The sequence below is a fragment of the Phlebotomus papatasi genome, chromosome 4, assembly GCF_024763615.1.
Source record: "Phlebotomus papatasi isolate M1 chromosome 4, Ppap_2.1, whole genome shotgun sequence".
Classification (NCBI taxonomy): domain Eukaryota; kingdom Metazoa; phylum Arthropoda; class Insecta; order Diptera; family Psychodidae; genus Phlebotomus; species Phlebotomus papatasi.
This window is the reverse complement of record NC_077225.1, coordinates 3,378,311-3,389,547: the sequence shown is the minus strand read 5'-3', so window position 1 is coordinate 3,389,547 and position 11,237 is coordinate 3,378,311. Positions and strand designations below refer to the sequence as shown.

Below are 11,237 nucleotides of genomic sequence, written 5' to 3'. Positions count from 1 at the left end.
ACGCCAAATTTTGTCTACCCTTGCAAGGATTTATGATCCTATTGGATTGTTGGGTCCGGTGGTCACCAATGCCAAACTAATACTACAGGATGTTTGGAAATCTAAGAAGGATTGGGATGAACCAGTGCCAAGGGAGTTACAGGACAGATGGACAGCATTCATCAAGGATTTGCCCGCCATCGAATCACTCAGGATTCCGAGATAGATATCCGCAATTGAGTCTCCAGCTCAAGTGGAATTGCATGCATTTTCAGACGCAAGTTCCCGAGCATATGGAGCAGTCATTTTTCTGGTTTGTGGGGATGAACATGGACATAAGTCAGCCAGACTCCTCACTTCCAAATCCAAAATTGTGCCCTTGGACAACAAGGATTCTACAAAACCAGCACTCACAATTCCAAAGGCTGAGCTTTGTGGAGCACTCATGGCAGCAGTATTGATGTCCATTGTGTCAAAGACGCTTGATATTTCTCACCGATTTTATTGGACTGACGCAGCAATCGTTCTGTACCAGTTACATTCTCCATCGGAGAAGAGGGAAGTCTTCGTGAAAAATCGGGTTCGAGACATCCTCAAGTTGTCTCAAGCAGATGAATGGCGCCATGTTCCAACTCATGAGAATCCTGCTGGCGCTGTCTCAAGGGGATCTACAGCATCTCAACTGACTCTCAATCAATTATGGTGGACAGTACCTCAGTGGTTGGCATGAGACAGTATTCATTGGCCAGAACCTTTCATCCCACAAACATTTTCAATGGTGAGAGAGTCCAGTGCAGCCAATGTAAGTGCGGCAATCATCGTGGAGGAACCTAATTCAATCCACACTATTTTGACATTGAGAATCAGCACTTTCAAAAGGATGCAGCGTGTTCTAGCTTGGTGTTTGCGTGCAGTAGCCTTTTTTAAGGCTCGCACAGGCAGAATTACTCGAAGTGCCACACACTCACTACCAAGAGGGCCACTCACCACTGAAGAACTTCAAAAGTCAGAGACTTTTCTCATCAGATGGGAGCAGAGTGAACACTTCCAGCCAATCATCACAGCAGTTCAGAGAGGAACTCTCGATCGCCACCCGAAATACAAATTTATCAGACGTCTTCGTCCGTTCCTCGATGATGATGGAGTTCTGCGGTTCGGAGGCCGTCTTGAGAATTCATCAGAACCGCATGATGCTCAACACCCAAAGATTCTGCCGAAAGGAATTCTAGCTGAAGTCATAACCAGACACTTTCATGTCACTTTACTTCATGCTGGACCGCAGTTGTTGTTGGCATCAATGAGACAGAGATACTGGCCTATGGGTGGACGTGGATTAACTCGAAAAGTTGTAAGGATGTGCATTCCGTGCTTCAGAGCGAAACCACCAATACAAGAACAGCTTATGGCCAACTTGCCTGAACACCGAGTCACATACTTGCGTCCATTCCATGCAACAGGAACAGACTTTGCGGGTCCCTTGCTACTCAAATCAGGGCAGCGTAAGGTTTCCGCTAGAAAGTCCTACATCGCAGTTATGGTGTGCTTGTCATCCAAAGCAATTCATCTCGAATTGGTGAGTTCGTTGTCGACAGAGGCTTATATTGCCACACTCAGACGTTTTGTTGCCAGAAGAGGGATACCAGCGTTCATGTATTCTGACAATGGCACGACATTTGTTGGTACGGACAACGAGCTGAAGAAACTGCTGACATCCACCCAATTCAACGAAGGTGTTGGAAACTTCATGTCATCTATGGAGATAAGATGGTGTTTCCAGCTTCCCAAGGCACCCCATCATGGAGGATTATGGGAGACGGTAGTGAAATCATGCAAATACCATCTCAAAAGAGTTGTGGGCCTCACACCACTCAATTTTGAAGAAATGAGTACAGTGTTGGCCCAGATTGAGGCTATCTTGAATAGCCGTCCTTTGGTTCAGCTTTCCACGGACGCAGCAGATCCCACAAGTCTTACTCCAGGGCATTTTCTGACTGGGTCAGCCTTAAATCAACTTCCAGATCCCAGTTTGCAGGATTTGTCAATCAATCGATTGGACAGGTGGCAGTTATGCCAAAAGTTACAACAAGATTTTGCTCGACGGTGGAAACAGGAGTACTTGTGTTCTCTTCAAGCACGAACCAAATGGAGTAAGGAGTTTGTGAACCTCAAAAAAGGAGATGTTGTACTCTTTTTAGATGATCAGCTTCCGTCTACACTCTGGCCTCTAGGAGTAGTCACAGACACATTTCCAGGACAGGATGGAAAAATCCGCGTCATCACAGTGAAGACAAGTCGGGGACAGTTTAAAAGACCAATCACCAAGGTTGTCAAACTACCTTTGAAGGAGGAGCACGAAGAAGAGTAGGCATCTTATGGGGGAGGGTGTTCGCGCCAATTTGTAAAGTACATGGCGCGAAGAGAAAAGAGAGAGAGAGTATGAGGAGAGCTTTTTCGGCGATCAGCTGATGGAGTTTTTTTGGCAATTGCAAGCCAGTTAGCGGTCACTGCAGTGGCATAGTAGCACAAAGAGTTCATTTTTTTTGCATTTATTCAGTCGCAAATCAATCATTATACAGTCCACATCGATTTCATTTTTTTCCAAGTGACAAAGGCAAAGACGGCAAGTTCAGTGACGCGGTTTAGGCAAGAAAACTCTATTTTTATACAAAAGTCTAATTTCAGTTGTTAGTAAAGTGGTGTAGGGTGAAAGGTTTAATTATCGAAGGACAGTGAAGTGAGTTTGAGGGAGAAATAAAGTGGATTTGTTCAAGAAAAAAGGGATTTTGTGTGTACCACGTGCAAAGTGTCTCATCCAGCGTGGTCAAGAAGATCTTCCCAGTTCCAGACTCTTCAGCGTCAAGTCCTGCAGATTTCTTTTTTGATCCTCCGGGGCCGAATGGCTCGTGGGAATGTCATGCTAAGGATTTTATATACTTGCAGGTATTTGGTGAATCTCTAAAGTCATCACAGAGGGAATATAATAGCTAATTTTCACATAATTGTATCTCAGGTACTTCTTTGATCTCTCACAGAGCAAATATCACAGTTGTGTGCAAATCTCAGCGTACTAATTCTCCTTTAAACCTCTCAGGTAAATCACCCCACCACTGCCGATAAAGAGACAATAATTGTGAACAACAGTGATCAAGCTTCATCAGCGCCATCAGCTAATCTCCAGGAATCTGAAGCATTTTTCGGAAGCCACATCCGACTTCTAGAGACAATATTTATAATAATTTTGGTTGTTATTGTGGTGTACGGAGTCATAAAAATCTATAAGAAATTTAAAAAAGACATGATGAAAAGTGTACGTGAAGAAGTTCTAAATTCGGTAAAAGTAACAAATGTTTAAAAAAAAAAAATTTAACCCCAACCACCGTTAAATAAAAGTTTGTAAAAAATGTAACAATAATACAGTAAAAACTCTCCAATAATGTGTATAATTAGTGATCAAAGTCGAATCATGTGCATTGACCCCAATAATGAAAGAGACAATTTGGTGGAGACTTTGCACTAGTTATCAAATTTCGGCGCGCTCAAGTTAATGGATTGCTTATGCAAGAATTTTTGCATTTCCTTTCGCAATAGCAAACTAAGCACCAATATTTTTGTTATTGACGTCAATTGATTTTATTGACGTGTGATCATGAGTTAGAGCAATGACCTGAATGCCACGACATTATGATCGATAACCAACAACCCTTTTATGAAGATAAAAAAAAATCATCGGTTCCTGTAAAATTATGTGGAATGAATGCTGTTGATACACGGATTCACGGATGATACACGGATGCACGGATGATACGCGGATGCTGCATGATGATGTATCAACGCAGATGCTGCGCTGGAACTGCAGGCACAAACTACAATCAACAATCACACCGATACTAAATTCATCGATTTCACGTGAATATTCACCATTTTTTTTAAATTATATTTTGTTATGAGATAATTTTAAAATATCATTCAGTATATCTAATTTTATAACAATAATTTCTATGGAATCTCTAGATAAATTAAAAGATTTAAAAACGCTTTAAAAAAAAAAACGGTCCCAACAAATTGTTCAAGAAATCTTACGTAGATGGAAAAAAAGAGGAAGCTTTAAAATTTAAACGTGAATATGATCTTAAATTTGAATCATCCTTCGCGAGAGCTTCTCCTGAAGAAAAAGTTGTTATTTTACAGTTTCAAGACGAATATGTAAAAGAATATAAAAAGTGTTTGGAATTAATAAATCGTATTAAAATTGTAGAAGATATTGATGAAGACATTGAGATTTCTGATTTAGATTCTGATATTTCAACACAAGCAAATATGTCACTTTTCGATTTTCAAAAAGCTCTTAAGGTGATTCCAGAGTTCGACGGAACTCCTGAAAAATTATCTAATTTTCTTGAGCTGGTCGAATTTTATTCTCAAACCTTGAAAGGTGCTGAACAAGTAAAATTGTTCTTGTCTTTTGTCCTGAAAGCGCGATTATGTGACAAAGTCAAGAATAAATTATTGTTGGAAGAGAATCCTAATACATACGATGAATTTAAATCGATCCTTTTGGAAAAATTTAAAGGAAATAAAACTCCAACTAAAATTCTAAATGAGTTAAATTCTTTAAAGCAAAAATCTTCCACAGTATCAGAATTTGCAACCAAAGTTGAGGGGCTTGTAGCAGAGCTGAATATGTTACAAGTTGGAAATTTGGGTGCATCAAGTTCTAAAACAGTAAAATCACTCAATGATGGAATTGGACTCAACGCTTTTAATTCAGGGCTTAATAATCCTATGAAGGATGTTGTTTTCGCTGCGCGTCCTGAAACACTGAGTGATGCAGTATGTGTTGCTTTAGAACGCGAGGAACAGAAGTCTGAATCGAATGTATTTAACATGAAAAAGCATAATTCGAAAAATTTTCGAGGACCTTCGAAGAATTCTCGTGTAAATTTTCGAGGAAGGCAATTTTCTCGTGGAAATTCTTTGAGTCATCAAAACTCACGCGGAAATTCTCATAATAATTCTCACAGAGGTAGAGGGAATTTTAAACAAAATTTCAATCGAGGACATGGACAATTGCATGGGAATTATCGTGGAAATTATAGTTCTCGTGGAAATTACTACACATCTCGTTCAACTTATAATGTCCCAAGGAATGCTCAAGTTAATTACATGCAAAATCCTGAGTATTTTCCAAATCAATCCAATGCAGGACTGGGGTTTCACGATCAGTCAGTTCCTCAGAACAGATTGGAACACTCCCAAGCAGATATATCGAATCACCATCGATATTTTCTTTAAACGTTTCACATGGCACTTTTATAAAAATCGCAATAATTACATTCCTACAGTCGCATTAATTGATTCAGGTTCAGATATTTCTTTATGTAAAATACATTTGGCTAAAAATTCAAAAATTGATTAAAGTAAATTTTGTTTAATTTCTGGTGTGTCTCAAAATAAATACAAACCTCTAGGAAAAGCTTCGATATATCTAAATTTTGGATCTAATGTTATAATAAATTGTAAACTTCACATAGTTGATGAAAATTTTCCATTGCCAATTGATGCAATTTTAGGAAGAGATTTCCTTACAAATTTCAATTGTATCGTTGATTTTAAAAATTGGAAATTCAAATTCGTTAGAAATGGCTCATATATTTCTTTACCACTTTTTGATTACATTGATGATGATGAATTTATTATACCACCACGATGTGAAGTTGTTCGGAGATTAAATATACAACCTAAAGAGGATTCAATCATATTGTCTACACATATTCAAGATGGTGTTATGTCAGGAAATTGCATCATACGTGATACTGCGTATGTACGTTTCGTTAACACTACCGAACAAAATGTCATTATCAAGGATTTTCATCCCGAAATCGAACCACTTTCAAATTATAATATCATAGATAAATTTCCATTGCCACGCATCGACGAGATCCTAGATGGACTCGGAAGAGCTAAATTTTTCACGACTTTAGATCTGTCAAGCTCATTTCATCAAATAGAAATTGAAAGCTCTTCACGACCCATTACTGCATTTACTGCTAATGGAAATCATTATCAGTTTTGTAGATTACCTTTCGGCTTAAAAATTTCAGCAAACAGTTTTCAAAGGATGATAAGCATTGCTATGAGTGGCTTATGTCCTGAAAGTTCATTTTTATACATTGACGACATTATTGTTTTTGGATGTAGTATCAAACATCACAATGAGAATTTATGTAAAGTTTTTGAACGCCTACGGATGTATAATTTGAAATTGAATCCAAAGAAATGTAACTTCCTTAATTTTGAAGTGACTTACTTAGGCCATAAAATTTCTCATTTGGGTATCTCACCCGATCCAAAAAAGTATGACGTCATCAAATTGTATCCGAGACCAACAAACAAAGACGAAGTGCGAAGGTTTGTAGCCTTCTGCAATTACTACAGAAGATTTATCAAAAACTTCGCAGAAATTTGTGTTCCATTAAATAGTTTATTAAAAAAGAATGTTAAATTTATTTGGTCTTCGGAGTGTGAAAATTCATTTTTAAAATTAAAAGAAAAATTGATGAATAGAACCATATTACATTATCCTGACCCGTCTAAATCTTTTACACTTACTACCGACAGTTCAAACTTTGCGTTTGGAGCTATTCTTGCTCAAGGAGATAAAGTAATTGCATTTGCCAGTAAAAGCTTGAATAAACATGAAATCAACAAGCCTATCATTGAGAAGGAATTACTCGCGATACACTGGGCAATAAATTATTTCAAACCGTATTTCTATGGAAGAAAATTTTTAGTAATAACGGATCACAGACCATTGGTTGGATTATTTTCACATCGTAATCCTTCTACAAAATTAACAAATATCCGTTTAGATTTATCTGAGTACGATTTTGAAGTAATATATAAGCCTGGATCAGAAAATCCCGCAGACGCTTTAAATAGGATAGTGGTGGATACAGATTACTTAAAGTCCCTTATACCAGAAAATTCAGTAAGGGTGATAACTCGTTCAATGGCTCGTAATCAGAATTTGCCATCTATTTCTACACCTGATATGAATTCTTGCGTTACAGAGGTACAGCCTCATCACCTGTATATCTGGGAATGCACATCTCAAACTGAAATTAAAAATTTGACCAGAATTCAATTTCACATTTGCCATAATATTCAAGAAAATGAAGTTGATGTTGAAATATCAAATCTCGCGAGAACCAAAAAGAATATAAAAATTATACACGTGTATTGCACTATAAATATTATGCGGATGCGCCTAAGGGACATCTTGAAAATTATTTATAAAGAAATGAATGATGAGGGCATAAATAATAATAAAATAGCGCTACCTAAAAAAGATGAAATGTTTGACTACTTCCGAGTAGCCGAATTTAAAGAGCATGTTCAGACAATTCAAAAAGATAATAACGATGCATCGAAAATAAAAATTATTTTATATAACCCTCCATTAAAAGTGCAAGAAAAAGACAAAATGCTTGAAATTATTAAAGAATACCATGATTCGCCTTTGGGTGGACACTTTGGTGTATTGAAAACCTTTAAGAAAATAAAAGAACATTATGAATGGAGAAATATGAAACAAATGATTAAAGCACATGTTAAAGCTTGCTTAAAATGTACTTTAAATAAAACAACAAGACATACTAAAGAAAAATGGACACATACAGATACGGCTTCATCTAGTTTCGAAGTAGTAGAAGTAGATTTAATTGGTCCTTTAGAAACTACTCAAAATTATAATAAATATGCTTTGACAATTCAATGTACATTAACTAAATTTCTTGAAATTATTCCTTTAAAATCAAAAGAAGCAAATGACGTTGCAAGAGCAATGGTTGAAAATTTTATTCTCAAGTTTGGAAATTTTAAAATTTTAAAATCAGATTTAGGAAAAGAATTTGTTAATGATATTTTCAAAAATATTTGTGAAATTTTATCTTTGAAACATGTTACATCTATTGCATATCACCACCAAATTCTAGGAATCATAGAACGTAGTCATAGGGTGTTGAAATCGTATCTTTTGAACTTTTGCGAAAGGGGTGAATGGGATAAGTGGATTCCATATTTTGTATCTGCATATAACATCACACCTCATACAGATACGAATTACACACCTTATGAACTCATTTTTGGTAAACTATTTAATTCAATCAATTATTCAGCAAATAGAATGCCAATATATAATCTAGACTCTTACGCAAATGAATTGAAGGTTAGATTACATGAAGCACATCAAAAAGCTAAAGAAATGTTAGATGATGTTAAACAAAAGAGAATTTTAAAACAAAATAGAGAACCAGTAGATTTTAGAGTAAATGATAAAGTAGTAATTAAGAATGAAAGTTTAATAAGATTTAGTAATCCATATTTAGGTCCATATGTAATTTTAGAAAGACTAGGATGTAATAGTAGAATAAAGAATGTTAATACTGGAAAGATAAGTTTAGTTCATAATGATAGACTTAAGCTATATATGCGTGAATGAAAATAAAAACTTATTAATTGTTAATTGTAATATAAATAAGATTAAAATTATGTAAAACGAAGAAATCAAAATTCAAAATTTAAAAATTCAAAATTTATAAATTCAAATCTTAAGGGTGAGGGTGTAGTGATCAGCAAATTATTATGAATTGTTGTCACTGCAATTTTATGTATTAAAAGAGAGAAGAAATAAATTTGGTCATTCAGTTTGGCGTTATCGAGGAAACAGAGTGTTTTATTAAGCAACTTCTTTGCGCGCACCACAACTTTTCTGCTCACAATGTTACTCTTCAGGCAGTTGGCGTCAGTTGGTTGGATCTGGTATAGACATATAGACTTCATGAAGATCTTCTGAATTATCGAAAGCTGCTGGAGTGAACAAGAACTTTGTTTGTTCCAAATAATATCTCTCAGCTTCGAGGATGCTCTCATCGATATTGTTGATAGGCCAACTGCTGTGTTTATGGCGAAGCCAGCTTGGGCTCCTCCACCAGAGAGTCATGTTTTTAAGGTGTTTGGCATTACCACCCCACGCCGCCAATTTCGCAGGATTTTCTTCCAAATCAACGCGATTCCATATTTCCTTTGGAAAGTGTTGATGAATTTGTGCCACCTTCTGTGACACTTCAGTGTTCCATGTAGAAGATTCCTTGCTTAGCCAAGCAAGGACAGCGCTACTGCTACTCCATGCGTATATCCTCTTGAAGCTAATATTTAGACTCTTTATTGTGCTCTGCAACAACTTGGTTAGAAGCACCGCGCTGCATAGTTGTAGTTTGGGAAGAGGCATGTTTTCTGCTATCTCTGACTTGGCTGTAAGAAGAACAACCTTTGTAGATCTGATATATACACAAGCAGCGATACTTTCTTCTGAAGCAAATGAAAATCCATGGATTTCGGCATGTGCACCTATTTGACATCCATTCCAGCGCGGAATCCTTAATTGTTCAATGGCTCTTAAATCTTTGATGAATTTATTCCAAAGACTGAAGGCAACTCTCCATCCACTTTCTTGTCTGATCAAAAGACGTTGAATTGTTCTGGATAATTGGAGCGCTGGACAGAGCCATCCAATTGAATCTTTTAAAGAACGGATTGTTGATAAGATGCCGGATCTGGTTTCTCTTCCCCGGTTGTAGATATATGATTTGAACAAAAACTCATCTGTGACCGGATCCCAGAATATAAGTATTGGCCTTTCCCAATCTTCCTCATGAGTTTGAAGTATTCCTTGCTTTCAGAATTCGTAGGGAAATCTGGACATTCTCATATGATTGCGTGAGTCACCCAGATGATATCCGTTACTCATTTTTGAGAACTTATGGTTTGAAAAACGGTGACTGGATTTGAATTTATGAGCCATGCTGGTAGTGCAACTCAAGGGGATAAAAAGAGCTTTTGATGATGATGCGCGCTGTGATTTGAGGGTAATTCGATCCCTCCTTTGTTTTCTTCGTACTCTTTGTCACTGCCTTTGACTTGCAGTGTAGTAATTTCACTTGTGGAGTTAAAATGTGAAATTGTGAATTGGATTTGCAGTGGAAAATTTGTGCACTATCTATGAAGTGTTGGGAAATTCTTTAAAGAATTCTTCAATCTCGAAGAAATTCTTCAGTGGAAAGATTGAAGAAAATAGTATTCAAAGGTGAAAGTGGGCACAAAGCAGTGAATTGAATTGATTCTGGTGAGTTGGTGCCCCACAGTGAAGAATGTGCTGGATAAGCTTTTCCGCTTGCGTTGTGTGCATCAAAGTACAGGGTGTACTGGAAATCCCGTCTTCTTCTTTGGCACGAAGAATGGTAAAATAATTAGCAGCTTGATTGTTTGGATGGAAATGCTCCAATATGGATGGTGATAAACAGGCGTGATCTGCGAAAGCCTCAATGATGCTGGATTCTCTCTGTAGAGTTGTAAATTCATCAGATGAAATCACAACCGAGTGAGTCGTAAATTCACCAAGTTTCAGCAAAATTGTTGGAGTTTTCTTCACAGGAATTTATTGATGGGTCTCCTGAGGATTTTGAGAACCCCGAAGTGACGGATTTTGTAACGCGATGACTGTCCTGGGATGTCCGGAGAAGATAACAATTTAGTATCTGCTAAGTTGAAAAGAGCTGTAGAGATGATCTTTCTGGTCCAGGGAATTGGCAGCGATTAAAGCCAAGACGGATGTGTTTGACTTCTGAATGAAGCCCTCGACGTGCGGGATGCCGTCAGTAAAAAGGCAGAGAGATTCTACTGCATATTCAAGAATCTCAGCCTGAGATAACGATGGATTTGCAGACTAGATGTCTAACTAAGATATCTGGAACTGAACCTGATGATCAGTCTTCACTCAAATGGATTTAACAAAGACAACGTGAAGCAACTGCTGGCAATGGACGACTTGATATGGCCCACCAGAGCTCGACTTTCACTGGAGATATCAACCCCTTGGAGATAATGAAGAAAATGTGAAGCAACTGTTGGCAATGGATGACTCGGAGTGGTCAGCCAGAGATCGGCCTTCACTGAAGATATCAACCTCTTGGAAATAATGAAGAAAATGTGAAGCAACTGCTGGCAATGGATGACTCGGAGTGGTCAGCCAGAGATCGGCCTTCACTAGAGATATCAACCCCTTGGAAATAATGAAGAAAATGTGAAGCAACTGCTGGCAATGGATGACTCGGAGTGGTCAGCCAGAGATCGGCCTTCACTGAAGATATCAACCCCTTGGAAATAATGAAGAAAATGTGAAGCAACTGCTGGCAATGGAT

At 37.4% G+C, this 11,237-nt stretch overlaps 1 protein-coding gene across 1 annotated transcript; it reads left to right on the top strand.

The window, feature by feature from the left end:
- Positions 1 to 859: 859 nt before the first annotated feature.
- On the top strand, positions 860 to 2,344 carry LOC129808539 (uncharacterized). The gene has a single exon (XM_055858318.1). It carries the CDS (start codon positions 860 to 862, stop codon positions 2,342 to 2,344), a length of 1,485 nt encoding a protein of 494 aa, XP_055714293.1.
- The last annotated feature ends 8,893 nt before the right edge of the window (positions 2,345 to 11,237 follow it).

Bases quoted from the DNA above. Each gene is read 5' to 3' on its own strand.
- LOC129808539 (XM_055858318.1), top strand. From the start codon at position 860: ATGCAGCGTGTTCTAGCTTGGTGTTTGCGTGCAGTAGCCTTTTTTAAG.